General features: G+C 42.6%; 1 protein-coding gene across 1 annotated transcript in view; it reads left to right on the top strand.

The window, feature by feature from the left end:
• mgat4a (alpha-1,3-mannosyl-glycoprotein 4-beta-N-acetylglucosaminyltransferase A) overlaps positions 1-25432 on the top strand; it is a 123570-nt gene that overhangs the window by 94266 nt on the left and 3872 nt on the right. The window contains exons 7-13 of the mRNA XM_084315020.1: positions 512-587; positions 3470-3584; positions 7715-7845; positions 8359-8466; positions 11215-11289; positions 17866-17984; positions 24368-24446. Coding sequence (XP_084171146.1) covers positions 512-587; positions 3470-3584; positions 7715-7845; positions 8359-8466; positions 11215-11289; positions 17866-17984; positions 24368-24446 — 703 coding nt within the window. The remainder of the gene's footprint in view (positions 1-511; positions 588-3469; positions 3585-7714; positions 7846-8358; positions 8467-11214; positions 11290-17865; positions 17985-24367; positions 24447-25432) is intronic.

The following is a 25432-nucleotide window of genomic DNA, read 5'->3' as shown; positions in this document are numbered from 1 at the left end:
GTGTACCTTCTGGTCTTTAGGTGTATCTTCTGGTCTTTAGGTGTACCTTCTGGTCTTTCAGTGTATCTTCTGGTCTTTAGGTGTCTCTGGTCTTTAGGTGTATCTTCTGGCCTTTAGGTGTATCTTCTGGTATTTAGGTGTATCTTCTGGTCTTTAGGTGTACCTTCTGGTCTTTAGGTGTATCTTCTGGCCTTTAGGTGTATCTTCTGGTCTTTAGGTGTACCTTCTGGTCTTTAGGTGTACCTTCTGGTCTTTAGGTGTACCTTCTGGTCTTTAGGTGTATCTTCTGATCTTCTTCTGGTCTTTAGGTGTACCTTCTGGTCTTTAGGTGTATCTTCTGGTCTTCTTCTGGTCTTTAGGTGTACCTTCTGGTCTTTAGGTGTATCTTCTGATCTTCTTCTGGTCTTTAGGTGTACCGGTGTGAATATAATTTGAGGGCACACAAAAACATGTCGGGTGTATGAGGCCTTAGATTCTCCAGACACATGTTTACTAAATCTGCTTTGTTTAGATGGAGGACCAAGCAGAACCTGGACTATTCCTTCCTCATGATGTACGCTGTCAGCAAAGGAGTGTATTATGTCCAGGTATGTCCCTAGAAGACACACACACACACACACACACACACACACACACACACACACACACACACACACACACACACACACACACACACACACACACACACACACACACACACACACACACACACACACACACACACAAGTACACACATCCTGGCAATGCCCACAATAAATCTATGTTCCCATAGCAACCTGTTGGAATGCAGGGCTTGGACAAAAGTTCCTCACTCGCACATGCTTCAGCATCGGAGGCTTGTTACCAGGGAAACGCTGGTGTTCTTTCAGTTCAGAGCATGTCGTGCCCAACTAAAACATGCTCAATACTTTAAAGGGGATCATTGGAAATTGTGCACGACTGTGTTTTTACACAGTCTTTCATCAGAGCCGGGGACCTCTGACTTATTTTTCAGTGCAGAAGCAATTTCCCTCACCCTCTGCCTAATCCTCTTAGAATTACACAGTGCTGATCTGCCTTTTCGTCCCCAAACGACGCTCCCGATTTGTCTCCCATTTGTGTGGACTTACTTGATTACTCACAGCACTCAGGAGCTGTAGAGAGCATCTTGACCGGAAACATCACTGCCTGGTATGGAAACAGCACGGCACAAGACAAGAAGGCCCTACAGAGAGTGGTGCGCTCAGCCGAGCGTACCACGGGTATTGCACTACCTCCCCTGCAGGTTCTATACAACAAGAGGTGCAAATCTAGAGCCTGCAGGATAATGAAAGACCCTCACCACCCCAATAACAGCCTGTTCCAGCTGCTGAGGTCAGGCAGACGCCTGCGAACCCCAGCTACTAGGACAGAGCGGCTTAGGCTCAGCTTCTTCCCCCAGGCCATCAGAGCCCTGAACAATGAACATTGAGTGCCACAGAACACTGAACTATCCACACACAAGCACACATGAACACACACACGACACGCACGCTGTGCACGCTCACACACTAGCAGCCACTTAACACTTTAACATGAGCGGGCACACACTCATGCCGCACACTTATGGCCAAAAGGAAAGGCCACTTTAATAACAGGAACAGTGTATTGCACTACCAAAGCTACCTAGCATGTCCTATATGCCCTGTAAATAACTATGTACAGATACCGAGATGTCACACCATGTTACCTGTTACCTGTTTATTGCACAATGTTTTTTTTTTTATTGGATTCTATTATATGTTGTACCACTGTATTGCACATCGTTGCGGGCAAGACCACCCGCATTTCATTGTATACTTGTATGCCGTGACAATTAAAACTCTTGACTTGACTTGACTTGACTTGACTTGACTTGACAGCAGTTTGTACTTGAAATCACCCCACTCACTGTAAGGAACACCAGCCATTCATGGTCCATCGATACCATCTCCTCCTTCCCTCTCATGCTATGTGTTGTTTCTCTCTCATTCATTCCTTGTTCTGTGTTGATTCTAATGCACAGGCTATTGTCTTCTGTTCTCCGCTCACACCTTGAGGAGAGAGGTACTCTATCTGAAACAACTACTACTGTAGTTCAGAGAATTAGGCCATGTCCAGACGAAACCGATTTCGGTCGTATCAGTCAAAGTATTTGATCGTATGTACTAGGGATGTCCCGATCACGTTTTTTTGCTCCCGATCTGATCCCGATCATGTGATTTTGAGTATCTACCGATACCGATATTTCCCGATCCGATCAAAAAAATATTATTATTATTATTTTCTTTTTTACTTTTTTAATTTTATTCAACAAACATGACCATGTTCACGTCTTAAACTCATACTGAGGCCTTAGTTTTGGTTTTAAATTGCATATCATCATTCATTTATTTATTGTCACACAGAGCAGAAGAATTTTGCCAAAACAAACCAATAGTAATCAGCTGCAGAATGGCAGACCAGCCACACTCTCAGACCCAAACGCATTTCCTTTGATTTAATTATACATCAAATGATTTATGTCAAGGATTGCAATGCCTCGCTTGAATGAAGTTAACTTTTCACCTGGATAACGTCAACATTCAAGGTGAATGTAATGTGAGAAATTGGGATTAAAAAATAATAATAATAATAATATTAATTTGGGTCTGGTCTGCCGGTCTGCAGCTGGATACTATTGGTTTGTTTTGGCAAAATTCTTCTGCTCTGTGTGACAATAAATAAATTAATGATGATATGCAAAACTAAGGCCTCAGTATGAGTTTAAGACGTGAACATGGTCATGTTTGTTGAATAAAAAAAATTAAAAAGTAAAAAAAAAAATCCAGATTTTTTTTAATTTTCTTTTGCCGATCCCGATCTTCGGAAAATCACGTGATCGGCCCCGATCACGTGATCGGATCGGGACATCCCTAGTATGTACCTTTCATCCACACGGAACTGCGTTCTGGCAGCCTGAAGACGCTACTTTCTGAGACCAGCTCCCAGAGTGCGCAATTCTGAAGACGCCCCCTTGTGTCACCATCTTTACAAGCGATACGCATCTTCTCCTGAACCGATGACGCGATAGCCCACCTCTCCCTTAACCCGCATGTGAAAACGCACTTATTTCTTGAAACAATTTCGTTTTTACGGAAACCTTTTTTAAAATGAAAACGAAAAAGATCAAAAACGTTTTCGTCTGGACAAGGCCTTATAGATGTTCAGCATAGCCTAGCTCAGTTCAGAGTAAATAGTTTGTGTGCTTGTGCCTATTTTTGTGTTCATAGTGTGAGTAATCTTCCCCCTCCGCCCTCTCTCTCTCTCTCGCTCGCTCTTGCTCTCGCTCTCGCTCTCTCTCTCTCTCTCAATCAACAATTCCCCCCAAACTCTCACCTCCTCCTGTTTGTTCACACATCTCTTCATCCCGAACTCTGCCCTCCTCTCGCTTGCTAACGCCTCTCCTTCTCTCCGTCCCCGCGTGTGCCAGTTGGAGGATGACATCGTGGCCAAGCCCAACTACTTTGCCACCATGAAGAACTTTGCCCTGCAGCTGTCCTCGGAGGACTGGATGATTCTGGAGTTCTCACAGCTAGGCTTCATCGGTATGTCAACAACAACGACACACCCTCCGGCTCACAAGCTAAACACTCAGAGGGAGTCGCCTCCTGTTGAGGAAAACATTGTAGAAACCCCGTTATGGCTGTACGTCTGTTATGTGTTTTTCTTTCTGCAGCTGAATACCGATGTTATCTCCCAATATGTTGAAGTGTCTATCCAATCTGCTTCCCTGAAAACATTGCATAATCTACTCTGGTTACCCTGATTGACCCATCGATCAGTCTGTCTTTTTTTCAATAGTTGTAAAGGATATCGGCTAGCTAGTCCACAAACGAGCAATGAAACTAGTTTGCTACAATTTAGTTAATTTTAGTGGTTCAAAAACATCCACAGCAGCAGGGATATTTATGTACCACCTGCTGGCACAGGTTAGCAGGCTCGCCACGGTCTGTGATACCTACCGGTGTTACTCTGTGTTCAGGCTCCACCGAGTACGTTACTTGCCCACAGCCCCCACCAGTGTATGCTTTTCTTTAAATTTAAATAAAATCCATTTAGTTCATTTTCGCATACGAGTGCCCACATTCAAATAAAAAAGGCTAATTTGTAAAATACTAAATGTTATCAAGCGTGTAAATCAGACAACATTATAAACTGAACGTGCAGACAGCAGCTATTTTTAGGTTTCACGGGTAGTTTTAACTTCACATGAAGGAGAGAAAGAAGGCTCTAGAAACGACACAACACTTAACACAACGATAGCGGAGGATTCTGAAATATATTGGATTAAGCCCCACAGCAGCGAAAGCTCGACTGGAGAGGAGCTCAAGGGACCAGATAAGACCAGCAAAAGTATCTTTGCGCGATGCTCTAATATAAGGCAGCGGCTACATTGGTCCGTCCGTCAATGAACAGATAGAAAAGTGACGGAAGGTATTACTGTCTGTTGGTTTATTTCTTTATTAGAACCTAACGTCAACTCTGTCTGTCCAACAAATGGATACTAATTATTGAAAATGTATTAAAAACGGATGTAGACGAACAGACACAGCGGATCAATGTAGCCGTATAACATTAAAGATGAAAGTAAGCGCTCTACAGATATTGAGCGTAATTTTGTAAAATGGCTGGTGTCACCGGTAATACCAGTGTTGTCAGGAGTTTATTAGTCATGGGAAAACCCTACAGGTTAGCTAATGTTAATCTCCCATAGCAACCGATTATACTGGTCCCATGATTTTTTTTTACATTTGAAAGCTTTATGTATTATGATTCTAATAACATCTCCTTTCAATGAACAGAAGGCCAGGCCCCTCAACATACTGTGAGAGTTGGCTGTGCTCAGAGAGGCTGCACTAAAACAGTTATATAACAAATCAAATGATACATCTGAAGCTGAAAGAGTTATACTCCAGACAGATATTCCACAATAATATTGACTGAATTAACATCATTGTACTGTCTGGTTCTTTAATAACAACAGGCATTGACTAGATGTTTTATTTATTTAAGGTCATTGAACAGAATGTTTTATTTATTTTGGGAGCATGTTAGGAAGGAGTAAACGAGCTGTGAGATGGGCGACAGACACCAGAATGAATGGAGAATGAGAGGGAGAGAGTGTGCTCTGCTGTTACAAAATAGACCTGTGAGAGATGGGTAGTTTTATGTGGACTTGGGCGACAGACACCAGATTGAACAGAGAAAGAGAGAGAGTGTGCTCTGCCATTACAAATAGACCTATGAGAGATGGGTCGTTTTATGTGAACTTGGGCGACAGATATCAGAATGAATGGGGAACGAGAGGGTGCTCTGCCGTTACAAAATTGACTGGCTAACCAGATCCGGCCATAACCTTTTATGGCTTCAGGGTAGTTTCACTTCCACGTCAGCGAATACAAGCTTAAATACGTTGTCTGGCTACATTGGGCTATATTTGGACGAACTGGAGAAATGTGTTATCACAGTGTGAGGGAATGAGTGAATGTGGTGCTGCTGCGTCACCATGGGAAAGGAATATTACACAGGCGTGTCTAGAGATGGTGGATAAGATCCCCGCCTCTAGAACCACATGTACCCCTGCTGGCCTGGGATCCAATCCCACCAGGCCCTTCTCCCCTTCGTCTCTCTCGCTCTCGCTCTCTCTCAGCCTAATGATGAAAGACAACTTAGGGAAGTGGGCTGGTGACTCTTTATTATAAATAGAATGTAAACATGAATGGGTGTGAAGGGGAGATCAACTAGTTTGGCTGCTTTCAGGAACATGAAGCGTTTTATTCACATGAGAGCAAAATGGCAGCTGTCAACTGCTGTCGAGACAGGGCAGAAGGTAATGTACTTCCAGGAAACATTCAAGAACTGTTCTTTGATAGAGAGGGGGGTTATAATCTGAGGAGAGAACTCAATTTAAAAGTTCTTAGTGTACGCACTACCATGAGAAGACACTGCATTTCAATATGTGGAGTGAAACTGTGGAACAGTCTGAATGTGGTGCTAAAGCAATGTCCAAATATGAGACAATTCAAACTAGGGCTGTACCGAATGCTTCGAAGCTTCGATCATAATGTTGACATTCTAATTCTAAATCAACATTCGAATAATTAAAAAAATATATATGTTTAATCTTAATCTTTTTTGTATATGTCTATTCAATCTATTTAAACCAATGGGGTTTTTCTTCACAGTTGCAGATAAAGTTTAGGCTATGCTAATATTATAATATTATACTATAAGACGTCACCATCACTTTCCGTGCCTTATTGGATTATTTATGTTGATGAAACTGATGAGTTATATTCATTAAAGAAAGTTGATTTAATAAAAAAAAATACTAATTTAATCAGATTAATCACTTTATTCAAAAGAAATTTACAGACATTTGAATGTTAAAAAATGACATTTGGTACAGCCCTAATTCAAACTGAATTATAAGGAAATTAGGTACAGGGATGAGGAAGGGATTTGACATTCACAGGTGTTTACATTTTTATTTTATTTCTTTCATGTTTTATATATATAGTTTTTGTTTTGCATATATATATATATATTTGTGTTGTAAGGTTTTAAATTAGTACACTTATTTGAGTAGTGGAAAAGGGGTAGGATTAAATAAGTATACTCTTCCTACTCCTTTTTGAACATGTAAATTGAGTTATGTTTCGCTTTTGTTTATTTATTTATTTTTTCCCATTTAATTTCTTGAAATCAATTTGTTTTGATTTCATATTGTTTGTATTTATTTATGTTTGAAATAAAGATTTCAAATCAAATCAAGGGTCAAAATTGTTTCCTTGCAACAGAACCATTTTTGAATCTTTAAAATGAGATTTTGGGATGAAGGTTGGGTGGAAATGTACTGTTTTTTTTTTTTTTTTTATATATCTTTTCCCCCCTCCATTTTCCTCCGATTTTCTCCCATCCCAATGTTAGTCGTTATGCCAATTCCCAATCCCCTTCCTGGTCGCTGCGCACTTACCCCCCACAGTCGGTCTGGGAGAGTGGAGGCTATCACGTGCTTCCTCCGACACACCAGCCAATCAACCGCTTCTTTTCACCTGGCAGCGCGGATTCTCATTGAGAGGGCGTAGCGTGTGGAAGGATCATACTATCCCACTCAAGTCCTATCCGCGCTTAGCAGGCGCCCCGACCGTACTGTAGGAGTCGCTGTTTACAACGACCCGGACCCACCCCGCCAGCTTCTCCCACCCTCTAATACTGCCAATTGTATTAGTGTGAACGGCCAGCCAAGCTGGTGACAACCCCGGAGCTGTGAGCTGGACTCGAACAGGCGAATCTAGCCGCTCCGGGGTTTGGTGACGAACGCAATCTCCGTTACGCCACCTGACCGCCCGGAAATGTACTGTTTTGAATTAAATGGCACCATGGCAGTTGTATTACCAAAAAAGAGTCTCTGTAATTTACACTGGAAATGCCAAACATGGTCAAATTTGGTGATGCCGTCAAAAACAGTGTCATGATATGATATTTTTACCACCTCGCCCGGTCCCTAATTCTTTATTTTAATTGGTTGTGTCCCGTCTTACGTACAGTATTGTGTTGTTCCAGATGTTGAGTTCTTTCTGTGGTGTAATGATCTCCTCTGCAATTAATGGGCGACTAATGAACCTCACCTGAGTGGTCGTTAACGAAACCTCTACTCCCTTTTGTCCCGTAGGCAAGATGTTCCAAGCTCCGGACCTAAACCTGATTGTCGAGTTCATCTTCATGTTCTACAAGGAGAAGCCCATTGATTGGCTGCTGGACCATATTCTCTGGGTCAAAGTTTGCAACCCTGAGAAGGATGCGGTATGTGTACCGTATACAGTATGTGTATGTGTGTGTGTGTGTGGGAGGGGGAGGTTTTCAAAAATAAGATTTTAGACTTTATTCACAAAGTACAAAAAAGTATTTACAGGAATTGATCCGGTGACCACGTGTAGATACGTTTCACGCATGACAGACACACACGGGATAATGACAACTCACATACACTACACAGGGAAAACACCATGACAGACGCACATGGGATAATGACAACTCGCATACACTACACAGGGAAAACACCATGACAGACGCACATGGGATAATGACAACTCACATACACTACACAGGGAAAACACCATGACAGACACACACGGGATAATGACAACTCACATACACTACACAGGGAAAACACCATGACAGACGCACACGGGATAATGACAACTCGCATACACTACACAGGGAAAACACCATGACTACAAACTGCACTGATCATATTACACAGTATAGTTGTGGTTAATTTCATCATTCACCTTTTCTTTTAATACCTTTTTGCAGAAACACTGTGAGAGGCAGAAGTCCAGTCTTCGTGTGCGGTTCAGACCCTCTCTGTTTCAACACGTGGGACTCCATTCCTCTCTGGCTGGGAAGATTCAGAAACTCACTGTGAGTCACACTTCAAGCTGTTGACACTTCTACTGCCACCACCACCACCAACAACAACAACAACAACAACAACAACAACAACATACAACCACACCTATACTGGTACTGGTCTAGCTCATACCAGGCTGAGTATGTGGGAGAAAGATGCACATGTTAATATTAACATCCCTAATATATACATATATATAGATTGTTGTGGAATATTTTAAAGGAGCCAAACAGTGAAACTGTAGAAAGAGTCAAATTGTATCAAAAGAACAGCGTTTTATTTCTGTGGCCACAGAAAAGTATCATCAGTTTACAATCAGAGACGGGTGTAACACGAGCGTCTGACCAGAAAGTGAGAAAGAGCTCTGGTCAGACTTGGGTTTAGGAGTTTTGTCATGTCTGACACAAGACTGGAGACAAGGACATGTCATATCTAAGTCGAGCTAAGTCTAACACTTTCTGCGCCAATCACGTAATATTACGTGTTTGCTCACCAGCGGTTGAGCACCAAACACGTAATATTACGTTTTTAGATCCTTTGATCTTTTTCCTCTGATCCCCGTTCTAAATCATCATCCGGGTCATTCTAGCCGTCCCTGGGTCGTTTGTATACGTTGGAATTGCAATGCCGATCGAATATCACCAGGTGGCAGTATCGTCTGTGTCTGAACTGGAATTGCATTGGCGTGGATACACGTCTTCCTTTTTTTATTTTTATTTTTATTTATTTTTCTGCTTGAACAGAGATTCACGTTGATCACCTCGAAATTCCGTTGCCTAAGGTACATATGTACATGTTATATACCTTTGATTTGGGGGTTCAGGGAATCAACCAGAACGATTCGGGCTTATTGCACACAGACCCGGCGGCATGGGCGGGCATTAGGGGTCCGGGCCGCCCACTGAGTCGGCTGTGCCCGCCCTGGTGATAAAAAATAATAATAATAATTAAATACTAAAAATATAGATATCTAATGGAGACAATTTATTGTGGATTATATTTCATAAATCTTAGCTCATTGGCCATGGTCTAGTCCAGGGGTGGGCAATTATTTTTTCCGGGGGGCCGAATGAGCAACTGAAAATATGTTGGAGGGCCGGGCCAAAATTCCAAACTCAATTATGCATAATATACATTTTATTTCTATATAAAAAGCAGTAAATGGCATTGTTTTGACCCCTGGTAAGAGTGTATGTTATTATTTGGCAATTAAAAGGTGAGGTTAGCTTTCAAAAATATAATTTATTCAAATAGAATTTATTTCCAAAATGATAAACAAAATGTGAAACATTAATAACAAAGGGCATGTATGAAAAAGTGCTATACAAATAAAGTTATTATTTTGAGTTTCATATACTATTGAAACAAGGATTTTCTTAGCTTTCTAAAGACATCACATCATCTTATAGCCAAAATAAACAAGACATGTCACTGAACTGTGTAAAGAAAAGTGTCCCAGTATTAAACATTTAATGTTTTCAGAACTGTGCAAAAAAAAGAAAAAAAATATCAAGTGTCCCATTTCACTTGTTATATTTCCACATTTTAGTGTTCTTCAGCTCTTTTTTTCATTCAGTGTGATAAATCCAGTCTCTGTTGAGCTTTAACAAGTCCATCAAAGTCAGGTTGCATGTCTGAGGTGGAGATGCGAAGCACAGCTGCCAAATGTTCATCAGTGAGAGAGGATCTGTACCTGGACTTGGTAAACGTCATGACTGAGAATGTCTGTTCACATATAGGTGGATCCAAAGAGAACCAACATCTTCTGAGCATGTCTCCTCATGTTTGGAAAGTTCTCCTCCTTGAGAGCAGAGTAGAACACTTAAAGTGCTCTTTCAGTAGTGAATCAGACTGCAGGTCAATGAGTTCAAGCTGAACAACTATCAACACTGCAGGTAAAGGGAGAGGAAACCAGCTGCATTTCATCCTCAACCTTTTTGAAATCTTGAAAACGCCTTGAAAATTCATCATGCAGTGCTCCCAACATGGATGAGTACCTGTGCCGGTGATCAGCTGATGGTTTGACTTCTTTCAGGGTTTTCATGTGTTTGAGATTGTTGCTGCCTAGTTGCCTTGAAATTAATTGCAACTTTGTCATGAAGGCTTTCACATGGCTATGCATTTCATGAGCAAAAATGCCCTTGCCCTGCAGTTGTGTGTTCAGTAGGGATGGGTACCGTTCACATTTGAACCGATACGGTACCGGTACCTGTGAATCGATACCTTTTTTCTGTATTTTAGTCTCTAAAAATGTAATTACCTACCTCAGTTGTGAAAAAAGAAATCCAAACTTCAAATAACCACACTTTCGACCGTTTTCGGCTTGCCCCGACTGCTTTGTTGTTGAATCAAGTCAAATCCTAGGTAAGCGTATATTGTGCGTGTGAACGTTGACATGAAAAGAAAAAAGTAAAAAAAAAAAAAAAATTAAGATTTTTTTTTTATTTTTTTTTATTATCATGTAATCTTTCGCGGGCCGGTCAGAATCATCCCGCGGGCCGTACAATGCCCAGGTCTGGTCTAGTCTATATTGTTGAATCAGATGGTACTCTGTCATACAATACCTGAAGTTTAGTCAACAGAATCCCTGTCAGCAGTGGATAATCAAACACTTCTGTTTGTGACCTCGTATATATTACAACTATTTTGTTCTGACCAGGTGGGAGTGAGCTCATATCCCCCTTTCAATGTAGATGGCTGATGCTGATGACCACTTCCTGTCTCTGGGTGTTTTACTTCCTCTTCCTCCTTTTGTATAGGACAAGGACTTCCTGAAGCCACTGCTCCATAAGATCCACGTCAACCCGCCTGCTGAGGTGTCCACCTCCATGAAGGTAGCAGTATGGAAAAGAATCGGACTGACCATATTCACACGGGAAAGGCACCCAACCTGAGCGTGACATAAGAGCGACCGTTGTGTGAATATGGTCAATTATTCACCTCTCGAGGTTTGACGTGTTATTATAGAGCTAGGTTCATACTTTGTTTTATAGAGAGTCCCAGTTGAGAAACTATTTAAAGTTTTTACAAGGGAGCCTTGTTAATAAGAATAGGTTCACACATCTTCATGCACTGCATGTAGCACAAGTACATGGAAATATACGTTACCAACGTTTCAGTCAACAGACCTTCTTCAGGGCATTTTACATAATAACATTGTACTCATTTGACAGTATTAGCAGGACTCTACGCGCACACAAATAAATTTAGGAGCACACACAAAGAGAGAGAGAGCCTTCACACCCCCCTTCCCTCACTATTGGATGCCTCTGAGCGTTCCCAGGGATAGCTTAGTTAGCGTTAGCAGGTTAGCTTAGTTAGCGTTAGCAGCTAACAGTGGATATACGGTTTTTACCGCGAAGTGGAAGAAACGGGAATGACGAGGATGCAAAGCATGTTAGACCATTGGACCCATTGCTCGCGAAAGGAGAAACTCGCTCGAGTTTTCATTACACATAGTTACACATAGGAGTTGTTACAGAGCTGTTGAACGCAGGGTTGAATAGCTATATGTCATAGCTTGAAGGTCCGCGCTGCTCTGTGTCTATTATGAAATGACAATTGCGCATTGACACGCCCCGACGCAAAGCTATTACTCGCACACTGTGCTCTTAAATAATTTTTTCAGTTTGCACAAATCAATTTTTAGGAGCAAATGCGAGTGAAATGGTGGCACTGTAGAGCCCTGACTAGTGCAGTGCCGGTTGGGGGCGTGTCCTTTGCTTGGCTCCCAGTATTCCTGCAGAGTGAGTTGAGCTCTCTGGCAGTTTCTCTGTTCCTACATGACATGTCTTCTGTAGTCCAGACTTTCTATACCTCGTCTTTAGTCCAGCCTTTCTCTCCGTTAACACTTTGAGTGCCACGCCCGAGAATATTCGGGTTTACGCCCCGACCGTTGAGTGCCACGCCCGAGTATTCTCGGTTATTTTTATTTTTTTATTTTTATTAGCGATCTGAAATCATATTGCATCACGCGAGCCTACCGTTGGAGATCCAGGGACCGCCGCCGCTCAGATCTGAAAAAAGCGCCCCCTATCGTCTCCCAGATGGTAAATCACCCTTTTGGAATGGACTCAATGAAAGTGAATGGGAGAACGGATTTCTGACTCCACATTTTACTTCTCACTGATGCAGCCGGGGTCTACCAGAGTTCATTCTGGAGCCTCTGAGCCGCGCGGATCATGAGTTCCTACTGTATCACGTTGGATCTATACACTTATCGATTTTTTCAAATGGTGATCAGGAATTTGAATATACCATTTGGATACCATCTGATGTCAGGTAAGGAATCTATGTTATCAGTGTTAGGATAATCAGACTCGTTTTCACAGAGATATAAGCGTTTATGTGATATTGCTGTTTCACTGTAAAAGCGATCAGGAAATGAGAGCAGCTATTATCAGCGCGCAGCACGAACGTGCGTGCGCACACATATACTATCGATCATCTAGCGTTTATTTGAAAACGATTCATAAATAGGCCGACAAATAACAACGTTCTGGAATATTCCAGTAAAAGGCGATTATCATAGAATGGGTTGTTTTTCCCCGGAAAACGGGTGATTTTCAAAATGCTATCAAACGGAAATGAAGCGATAAAAAACCAATCTGCCTTGCCAATGTTGACTGGAAAATGATTCTTTGATAAGCGACGGGCAGATTAGACACATAGCCATAATTTAAAACATAGATTAGGCGATATTAACGTTAACATTGGCGGCGATGGTGGCATTCAAGGGACTAATACGGAATTAACCTCTGGCGCTCAAAGTGTTAATAACTGTCACAATAGTTAACTTTTGGCATATATATCTATTAGGGATGGAATGATTTGTGTAAAAATTCTGTTGGATCGACCACCATGGTTCAGTTTACTTTGGTACTGTGTGGTACCCCTTGCTGTAGTCTAATACATCACTCCTGGGTTTACTTTGGTACTGTGTGGAACCCCTCGCTGTAGTCTAATACAGTGTACATCACTCCTGGGTTTACTTTGGTACTCTAGAACCCCTCGCTGTAGTCTAATACAGTGGTTCTCAACTGGTCTAGCCTCGGGACCCAACATTTTCCTTAGTCATTAAGTCGCGACCCAAATTTTTTAACCACTATGATTTATAAAAAATAATTGCAGTAATACGCAATCTTTCATGCACTGTTAAAAACATGAAATAAACACAAAAAAGTGCAACAAAAGTGCAACTAGGGCTAAAAACCCAATGAAATAATAATAATAATAAATAATTATGCTTCTTAGCAGACTTCTTAGCTTAACATAACAGACCTAAGTTTGGGGTAACTAATGGGATAACTGGGGTTGCAACAAAAGTGCAACTAGGGCTAAAAACCCAATGAAATAAAATAATAATAAATAATATGCTTCTTAGCAGATTTTATTAGCTTAACATAACAGACCTAAGTTCGGGGGAACTAATGGGATAACTGGGGTTGCAACAAAAGTGCAACTAGGGCTAAAAACCCAAATGAAATTAAATAATAATAATAAATAATTATGCTTCTTACCAGACTTCTTAGCTTAACATAACAGACCTACAGTAAGTTTGGGGGAACTAATAGGATAACTGGGGTTGCAACAAAAGTGCAACTAGGGCTAAAAACATAATGAAATAAAATAATAATAATAATAATAATAATAATAATAATAATAATAATAATAATAATAATAATAATAATAATAATAATAATAATAATAATAATAATAATAATAATAATAAATAATATATCCTTCTTAGCAGACTTCTTAGCTTAACATCCCAGGGAACTAATGGGATAACTGGGGATGTTGTTTGCTCCTGACAAGAGTCTCAAAGTCTGGGGTGATGGTAGACAAAGCAACTCTGAGGTCATGCTCAATGTCCAATCTGTTCCTCTGCTTTTTCTTCAGCTGGACCAGAGCTGAGAAGCCACTTTCACAAAGATAGGTAGTAAAAAAAAATATATCAAAAACCAAAAAATAAATAAAAAATCGTACATTTTTTTATTTTAATTTTTTTTTACACACACATCCGCGACCCACTCAAAATGGCCCCGCGACCCACTTTTGGGTCGCCACCCACCAGTTGAGAAACACTGGTCTAATACATCACTCCTGGGTTTACTACTGTGTGGAACCCTTCACTGTAGCCTAAACAGGGGTTCCCAAAGTCGGGGTCGCGACCCCCAGTTGGGTCGCGAGCCGCCGCGGGGGGCTGTACGATTTTTTATTTATTTTTTGGTTTTTGATATATTTTTTTTTACTACCTATCTACCTACCTACATAAACACACAATTTTTTACTACCTATCTACCTACCTACATAAACGCACAATATTTAGATAACCTAGGTGGGGAACAACCAGGAGATCACTGTAACTCACACAAGTTGGAGAACTATCTCTCTCTCTCTCTCTCTCTCTCTCTCTCTCTCTCTCTTGCTCTCACACACACACAAGGGAGCCACATGTGATTGGTGGAGGCGGGATCCTTACAAAAAAACTGCTAGTCATTGACTCATGCTAGCCTGTAATAATCCCCCCCAGAAAAATCTACTTTGCATTTGATATATTGCAAATATATGCCATCACACACACTGGCATTTAAAGGGTTAGAATTATAAAATGAATATGTGGTGTTATGATCAGGGCTGAAGTTGAATAAGATTGTATTTTTTATCAATTACAAAAAAACTGAAAATCCATAAAAATCTGTGTTGTTGCTAATCATACATATGCTAGCCTGTTTTTTAACAATAATTTGTGATGCCATCACAAACACTGGCATTTAAAGGGTACAAATAAAATAATTCCTGCACCAGAATGCATGAAATGAAGTCTTTGTAACAAAAAAATTCCTGGTGGGGGACCCCCAGACCCCCTGCTTAAAAAGTTACCTGACTGGGGCTATATTTTGCACTATATTTCCTGGCCTGAATGATTTCCCCAGTCCGGCCCTGGTTAAAAGCCTCCAATGCTTATTAGTGTGTGTGCGTTTGAACGTTTGCATGTTTCAACCATACATTTCCATTTTTTTACCTCCCTATAATAGTGGGGGTCGCGGCTCTCTGACACCGTTATTTGGGGGTCGTGGCCTGAAAAGTTTGGGAACCCCTGGTCTAATACATCACTCCTGGGTTTACTTTGGTACTGTGTGGAACCCCTCATTGTAGTCTAATACATCACTCCTGGGTTTACTTTGGTACTGTGTGGAACCCCTCGCTGTAGTCTAATACATCACTCCTGGGTTTACTTTGGTACTGTAGAACCCTTTGCTGTAGTCTCTCCTGGGTTTACTTTGGTACTGTAGAACCCTTCGCTGTAGTCTAATACAGTGTACATCACTCCTGGGTTTACTTTGGTACTGTAGAACCCTTCGCTGTAGTCTCTCCTGGGTTTACTTTGGTACTGTAGAACCCTTCGCTGTAGTCTAATACAGTGTACATCACTCCTGGGTTTACTTTGGTACTGTAGAACCCTTCGCTGTAGTCTCTCCTGGGTTTACTTTGGTACTGTAGAACCCTTCGCTGTAGTCTAATACAGTGTACATCACTCCTGGGTTTACTTTGGTACTGTAGAACCCTTCGCTGTAGGCTAATACATCATGACTGGGATTTGTATAGAATGCTTTTATAACTGGCCTTTGACTATTTCCATTTATTGTCATATATATTAATAACACTAAGAATAAGGAATACTAAGTTCAATTAACATTAATAATTAATCCCTGCTGCATTTAAATTATAAGCAGAGTGGGACCTTTTAGTTTGTCCAGGCGAGGTGGTGAGTGAGGCTGTGTCAGTCAGTTTATCTGGGAAATGACTATTGTTGGTAAGTGGACAAGACAAACAATATCACATGTCCTCCAGAATCGCTTAAGTTTACTGTTTGGGCGCATACAGATTTAGTTTTTTCTTCCATAGACATGTATTAAACAAGTTTAACGTCAGTTCGCCCTGGTCCGTTACAAGCACAAGGAGACAACCTCTGCATTTAGATTCCGACAGGGCTAATCCATAATCAAATCATTAATGTTGTTATTTATAGCAAACTATATGCAGCCCAATGCAGTCGCATTTGTTATTTCAGTGCATAACGTCGAGGCAACGGCGTTAATATTTCCTCTCATAGTCACTTCAGCAACGGGTCATTTTTAGTGATGCACGATATATCGGCCGCCGATATAATATCGGCCGATATGGCAGTTTTTTTACACATCGGTATCGGTCCGATATCAAGATATAAAAGAAAGATTTTTTTTTTTTTTTTTTTTTTATCATCCTTTTTTTTTTATATATATATATATATATATATATATATATATATATATATATATATATATATATATATATACATGCTTTGGCCTTAAATATTTTCAAAATATCAGTCATTTCTGAAAATAAGTTACAAAAGTAAAAAAAAAAAAAGTTTTGGAAAATAGTTCTTTATTTGATTATCATAATTATCATATCATGTTTTCTATACAGAGATATCGACATCTGTAAATATCGGTATCGGCCAGAACAGCAATATTAATATCGGGTATCGGCCACAATTTTCACATCGGTGCATCACTAGTCATTTTCAAACTTGGAACAGACATGAGGCAGTTATCCAACACGTCCACTATAGGCTCCAGAGGGATGGACTCCAGAGCAAAGTCACCAGACTGCCCACAACTAAAAAAGAAAAGTCTTCAGGGCGGTCAGGTGGCGTAGCGGAGATTGCGTTCGTCACCAACCCCGGAGACGCTAGGATTCGCCTGTTCGAATCCAGCTCACAGCTCCGGGGTTGTCACCAGCTTGGCTGGCCGTTCACACTAATACAATTGGCAGTATTAGAGGGTGGGAGAAGCTGGCGGGGTGGGTCCGGGTCGTAAACAGTGACTCCTACAGTTCGGTCGGGGCGCCTGCTAAGCTCTATTATTATAACTGAACTGTAACAAACCCCAGAACTGAGCTATGAACCCGAACCAGGATTTTTGTGAACCATTCACCTCTAATGTCTATTGATGTTTATTATTGTTCACTATTAAAAAAAAATAATAATAATAATAATAATAATAATAAAAAAAACAGATGCACTCTGACTTCTGATGTATCTGTTTGCATCTGAAAATGGGTACACCTCTACTTATTATTACTGCTGTTTTTTCATTTTACACAGATGTGTTCCCTTCTCCTGTGTTTATCACTGGTAATACTGTACCAATCTTTGTAGTCACAATCCCATTCAATTATTATAGATTATTACAGCTAGGTTTGACTCAACTTTGATCAAATAAATAAATAAAATGTTTTGACTTGAATGTTTTAGTTTTACATTTTGATACACTGTCTCAAAATGTCAAGTTTTTTCAAATGTTGTATTCTGTATTGATACTATCTGGGCTGATGAGCAGGATGTGTGTTGTGTTGTACAGGTGTACCAGGGCCACACACTGGAGAAGACCTACCTGGGAGAAGACTTCTTCTGGGCCATCACACCCACCGCTACAGACTATGTGCTCTTTAAGTTCGACAGACCTGTTAGCATAGACAGGTAAGGAGGGACAATGTGTGGGTGTATGTTGGTTTATGTGTCAATGTACAGCAAGTATGTTTGTGTGTGTGTGTGTGTGTGTGTGTGTTAGTGTCTACGTGTTTGTTTATGTCAGTGTACAGTATGTGTGTGTGTTAGAGCGTGTACATGTGTTGTTTGTCAGTGTACAGTTTGTGTGTGTGTTAGAATGTGTATGTATGTACAGTGTGTGTGTCCATTCGTATATCATTCATGTATACGTTTGAGTAAATAGAGTGGGAGGTCTTGCCAAATGCTTACAAACTATTAACACACACACACTCACTTTCTCTCTTTGCTCATCCCTTCTCTCTCTTTCTGTGATTCAGGGCCAGCCTTAGCATGTCTGTCTCTCTAGAGATCAGTGTGTGCTAATGAGAGCTCTCTCTCTCTCTCTCTCTCTCTCTCTCTCTCTCGCTCGCTCGCTCTCTCGCTCTCTCTGTGTGTTTCAGGGCCAGTTGTGCTAATGAGAGTTCTAAAATAAGCCTTCTCAGACAAGCATCTTACTCTGCAGAGAGAGAGAATAGATCAAAGAAGCCGATAGCACAGTGAAAGGAAAGTTAAATAACAATAATAAAAGGTAATAAATGGGGCAGAACAGAGAATGTTAAGGTTTTTCGACTTAGAAAAACATATAGAACGATAGCTGGGTCGTCTGCTTTTGTAAATAAACCCCAGGGGATAGAGAGAGGGGAGATAATTCTAGTCAGTTAAGTCAGTCATTCATACTCCTATCTGTTATCTGCTCTAGTCTCAAGTGTTTGTGTGTCCGGGCTTCAATGGCACCGACTGTTTCTCAAGGTCTCATCAGCAGTCGTCAATATAGACCTTTTCTTTTCTTCTCTTTCCTTCTTTACTTAATTCACTCACTCACACTATTGATTGTAGAAGTCCATGTGTCTCGTATGTCCTCGTGTTATTTGTGGTTGGCGTGATGAGAGTCTTGTTACGCAACACAATAGGCTCTGTTAATGTCACTGCGCCAGTCTCGGGAATCTCAACTTGTATTTGCGTTAGGGCTGTCACTTTAACAAAAAATCGAATTCGATATTCATTGCAGAATTGTAGACAAATTCGAATTTCAGTGTAAAAAAAAACCTCTCGAGTCTAAGCTATTTTCAACGTTTTGGCAACTTCTTTTTACCATAGTAACTATGTTTGGTATCATTCTTTTCAGCACAGTCTCACCTATATGACCTGACCGTTTGTTTACTGTACATCCATACTGTATACTGCATACTGTACACAAACACAAAAACGATTTTAGAAGATGTGTTTTTCTACTATGAGACTGAGCGAATGTAAACATGCTCCATGAAGCATTAGAATTTAAAAACAATGAAAATGCGCCCTCAGGTTGCCTATGTACAAACAATTACCGTACTTTTCGCACTATAAGCCGCACCTGAATATAAGCCGCAGCAGCTAAATTGAATGATGTGTACATATATAAGCCGTACTGGACTATAAGCCGCAGGTGTTTTAATGTTTAATTACCATAATGTAAGGGTTCGTGCACAGATGGGATTGTCGGGAAAGAGATGGCTGTTTGAGGAAGCTCCCATTTATTAACATTTTTGTTTAAACGGTAACGGTAGCTAGCTACTAACGATAGCTACTTAGCCAACACTAGGTAGCTACTAACGTTAGCTCACGGAACGATAGAGCCAACACTAGGTAGCAATCGTCCCGGGAGCTGTACCTGGCTGGTTGCTGGCTAACTAACGTGGCTACTCCTCCCCGGGAGCTAACGTCTCTGCCTGGCTGGTTGCTGGCTAACTAACGTGGCTACTCGTCCCGGGAGCAAACGGCGCTGCCTGGCTGGTTGCTGGCTAACTAACGTGGCTAATCGTCCCGGGAGAAAACGGCGCTGCCTGGCTGGTTGCTGGCTAACTAACGTGGCTACTCGTCCCGGGAGCTAACGTCTCTGCCTGGCTGGTTGCTGGCTAACTACCGTGGCTATTCGTCCCGGGAGCAAACTGTGCTGCCTGGCTGGTTGCTGGCTAACTAACGTGGCTACTTGTCCCGGGAGCTAACGTCTCTGCCTGGCTGGTTGCTGGCTAACTAACGTGGCTACTCGTCCCGGGAGCAAACGGCGCTGCCTGGCTGGTTGCTGGCTAACTAACGTGGCTACTCGTCCCGGGAGCTAACGTTTCTGCCTGGCTGGTTGCTGGCTAACTACCGTGGCTATTCGTCCTGGGAGCAAACGGCGCTGCCTGGCTGGTTGCTGGCTAACTAACGTGGCTACTCGTCCCGGGAGCTAACGTCTCTGCCTGGTTGGTTGCTGGCTAACTAACGTGGCTACTCGTCCCGGGAGCAAACGGCGCTGCCTGGCTGGTTGCTGGCTAACTACCGTGGCTATTCGTCCTGGGAGCAAACGGCGCTGCCTGGCTGGTTGCTGGCTAACTAGCGTAGCTACTCGTCCCAGGAGCAAATGTCTCTGCCTGGCTGGTTGCTGGCTAACTAATGTGGCTATTCGTCCCGGGAGCTAACGTCTCTGGCTGGCTGGTTGCTGGCCAACTAACGTGGCTACTCGTCCCGGGAGCTAACGTCTCTGCCTGGCTGGTTGCTGGCTAACTAACGTGGCTATTCGTCCCGGGAGCAAACGGCGCTGCCTGGCTGGCTAACTAACGTAGCTACTCGTCCCGGGAGCAAACTGCGCTGCCTGGCTGGTTGCTGGCTAACTAACGTGGCTACTCGTCCCAGGAGCAAACGTCTCTGCCTGGCTGGTTGCTGGCTAACTACCGTGGCTATTCGTCCTGGGAGCAAACGGCGCTGCCTGGCTGGTTGCTGGCTAACTAGCGTAGCTACTCGTCCCAGGAGCAAATGTCTCTGCCTGGCTGGTTGCTGGCTAACTAATGTGGCTATTCGTCCCGGGAGCTAACGTCTCTGGCTGGCTGGTTGCTGGCCAACTAACGTGGCTACTCGTCCCGGGAGCAAACGGCGCTGCCTGGCTGGCTAACTAACGTAGCTACTCGTCCCGGGAGCAAACTGCGCTGCCTGGCTGGTTGCTGGCTAACTAACGTGGCTACTCGTCCCGGGAGCTAACGTCTCTGTCTGGCTGGTTGCTGGCTAACTACCGTGGCTATTCGTCCCGGGAGCAAACGGCGCTGCCTGGCTGGTTGCTGGCTAACTAACGTAGCTACTCGTCCCAGGAGCAAACGGCGCTGCCTGGCTGGTTGCTGGCAAACTAACGTGGCTAATCGTCCCGGGAGCTAACGTCTGGCTGGTTGCTGGCTAACTAACGCGGCTACTCATCCCGGGAGCAAACGTCTGGCTGGTTGCTGGCTATGCACTCGACTGTGAGGGGGAGGAGGGCTCGACTGTGAGGCGGAGGAGGAGGGGCAAGGCGTGCACTGCTGCAGCAGATTTACGAGTCTGATCTGACGGTCACAGAGCTGAGGGAGCGAGCCCAGTTAGCTGTAAAAAATCCATAGATTAGCCGCACTGTTATATAAGCCGCAGGGTCGAAAAATGGGGGAAAAAGCCGCGGCTTATAGTCCGAAAAGTACGGTATATTTTCTTACCTCGCCTCATAATCCTCTGAAATGGCACAAAACTCCAAATGCACCCCAAAAGACAGACAACTAGCATGATAAAAAATGGCGAAGATAATAATACAAATGGAGTACAATTGGGCGGCTGAGTGGCGCAGTGGGCAAGGCGCTCACCACTAACGCAGGATATGCTGGTATCGAGCCCAGCTCTCGGCGTTGCTACCGGCTTGGCCGGCCGGCATACTAACACAATTGGCAGTGTTAGAGGGTGGGAAAGCCGGTGGGTGGGGATTGGACGTTGTGGACAGCGACTCCTACAGGTCGGTTGGGTGACGCCGGTACGGCGGAAACAGGAAGTATCGGGTGCAGCGTGAGCCTCCCACGTGTTACTCCTCGCCACAGAGTTCGAGCTGTTGCGGTGAAAAGATGCGACAGGCTGCCTCCTCGTGTACCGGAGGGCACACGTGATGCAAGGCTTCTATCCTCACTACAGCCGACCAGTGGGAGGCATAGTCTAGCAACGTTCAAGACAGGGGAGGGAAGAATTGGAAATACGAAATTGGGATTGGAGAAAAATAGAAAAATAAGGAGAAAGTGGATCAAAAAAACAAATGGAGTACAATTTACGCATGCGTAAAACCTTATTTAGCATCGAATTGAAATGATCCCGTTTCAATCATTTCTTGGTCTATCAACACCAAATCAAAACTAGCTACTATGTAGTTTCAGGCCTGCTCTTTCGATGAGAGTTCAGGAAATTATCCGCAAGACCTAGTCAAACAAATGACGTCACTTAGTCGCGCCGGCGTGCTGGTCGACTCCTGAGAGATATTAAAATTGCAAGACTAAAAATAACCATGACCAGTAATGATTTGGAATACGTGTTTTACCGGTATCCTCCACAAAAGGTTATTGAAGTTATTATTATTATTATAATAATTTTATTTTGTATTTACATTTTTTCGAATTTCTCCGTTCACGTTCGAATCTCGTGTTTTTATGTAAATTCTAAATGAAATTCGAAAATAATGTGACAGCCCTAGTTTGCGGTGACCGGTCAGACGTCGTGGTGGCCCCGCATAAACACATCTATGTACGGGAATTAAGGATGGGCAAAGAATACAACTATCTGAGAATTCCCCCTGATACTAAAAGCAGATATAAAGAGCCATGTGTAACATGTCGGAAATCAAAGTGAAGCGATGTCATTTTCTGCATGTTTGGCACATTGAACAATGTCAGAGCTATATAATTGGGGGGAAAGGTGTTTTCTTTCAAACAAGTCTTGTAACCTCAAACTAATAGGTTAAGAGACTATATACAGTTCAGTAAAAGAAATGGGTCGGATCTGTAGTCGATTTTGGCCAATACTTAACACATTGGGTGCCGGCCATTAGCCTTATCCTTGTAGCTAACGCGCCAGGTTTCCATAGCATATTTTCACTGTACGTCACTATGTTTGGAGAGCTACTGTATATCTATATTCTATATTATAGCTATGGAGACAACACTATGGTCATTTGACAGTGACTTTCTTCCATCGAACATGCAAAAAGGAGATCATTTTCTCATATATACATTTGCGCGTTATCCTGTGGTGAATATTGTATAGTTTAGGAGTGATCCGGGATCATTCCTGAAAAGTTTAGTTATAGGGCGCTACGTGAATTCTGCTATGAGCGTTGGCGTTTCTTGCCTGGACACGCTACTATCTATATAATAGGTATTATGTTTCATCATGAATGCATGAAGGGGGGGGGGGGGGGGTAGTTTTTTATGCTTTGATGGCCAGTAACGGCATTTGTTTTGAACACCACACACGCTGATCAGCTGGATCGATATGAAAACATTGTACGATCAAGCTGGAATTAACGTCAGATAGTCCTTACCTGTGATCGGGGGTATTCCAAAAAGAATATTCCAATTGTCTGATCGCGATTTCCAGTATTGGTGTCCATCGTGTCCTCGACATAATCCGGCACACACATGCATGGAGGGTCATTGGACGCGTTTCAATGTGATCGGGTGAACCGCTAGACTCGCCTGACCCAAAATATGGCGCCCGGAGGGATTTAAGTGTAACACCCGGTGTGAAGGAGGGTTTCAAAGGGTGGGCGATACTGCCATCTAGCAGGATGCGGCCGGTATTGCACTCTGGCGATCTCAGAATGATTCCCTATGCCGGCATAGGGCCTATGGTAACCCGGAGGTCCGTGTGCCTGAAATGGATAACAATATCTAATAAAAGAAATAACGACAAACTCGAGATATCTTGCTTTATATCACAGCCGGGCAGATCTCCCGGGTGACAGGACGTCATGAAATTGTATTGTATTTACTCAGAAGCATATTAGATATATTTATATAAAACATCAAAACATTTAAATGGAGATGTCTATTTACTGGGGGCTGACATCTTGATTAGAACGTAAAATGTGTTATTTTCACTCTCCAACTCACATTTGACTCATCATGGCAGTGCCCGCTAAACAGACATCTCATTCTCCATTGACATTTTGAGAAGTTGGACCATTTCAACAACTTTGGGGTAATAAGTGTTTGACAAATAAGTGGCCCAGATTTTATGTTTAGGTTCATATCAAATGCTTCTGAGTAAGTACAATTAAATCACATGACATACCGTCGCCCGGGAGATCTAAAGTTAATTTCCGTCTAAGTTAATTTGCCCGGCTGTGATATGAAGCGAGCAAAGCAGCAAGTATTGGTGTATCCTTAATGGGATGCACTGTAATCCTCATACATTATATACAGTATATGGCTGTTGGTGTCCGTTCATTGTTTGAGAATGCATGTTCATGCCATATCCTGGGGACGTGCACATGAATGAAGGTGTGATTTGATTGGCAGGTTCCTGTTCCGCAGTGGAAATCAAGAGCACCCTGGGGACCGGATAGAGAACACTACTGTGGAGGTTCTGCCCTTCTCCGTGAGTACACACACACACACACACACACACACACACACACACACACACACACACACACACACACACACACACACACACACACACACACACACTACTGTGGAGGTTCTGCCCTTCTCCGTGAGTACATGCACACGCACACACACACACACACACACTACTGTGGAGGTTCTGCCCTTCTCCGTGAGCACACACACACACACACACACACACACACACACACACACACACACACACACACACACACACTACTGTGGAGGTTCTGCCCTTCTCCGTGAGTACATGCACACGCACACACACACACACACACACTACTGTGGAGGTTCTGCCCTTCTCCGTGAGTCACACACACACACACACACACTACTGTGGAGGTTCTGCCCTTCTCCGTGAGTACACACACACACTACTGTGGAGGTTCCCCCCATCTCCGTGAGTCCCATTTGAATACTTTATTTGGTTCCACAAATTATATTACATAAACGGGGAATCAAATATATCAGGGCCAAGCAGCACTGAACACCTAAGGGTACACACATAGCACCTCCTTCTCCACACGGCTAAGCTGCCAATAATAGCTGAGGCAATTTGTTTGGCTTTTTTCTTTGACATTGCAGCAATTCTCAGACCACTCATGGTGCATTTATATACATGGCCAAGACTTCAGAATATGAGTATACTAAATCTACACTTGTACCCAAAGCTGGTTATCACATCGAGCAATGGTTGGTATTTGATATACTTGTCCTGGAAAGCCTGGTCCATGTACAGGTCAAAGGCATAGCCTACTTCTAAGATTAGCACCTCCACACACACATCTCACCCATTTGCAATGCACAAAATTGTTATTTTGTACTGGATATTGATCTGTCACTCATAATATGTGTCTCGCACATCGATATGGCTATTGGCAGGATCAGGAGCATGACCGGTTGTAATTGGTTCCACTGCCCGAGGCGGGACCTTCTGATACACACATGTGTGTAACA

Source organism: Notolepis coatsorum, assembly GCF_963971535.1.
Source record: "Notolepis coatsorum genome assembly, chromosome: 5".
Classification (NCBI taxonomy): domain Eukaryota; kingdom Metazoa; phylum Chordata; class Actinopteri; order Aulopiformes; family Paralepididae; genus Notolepis; species Notolepis coatsorum.
This window is presented reverse-complemented; position numbering and strand designations above follow the sequence as displayed.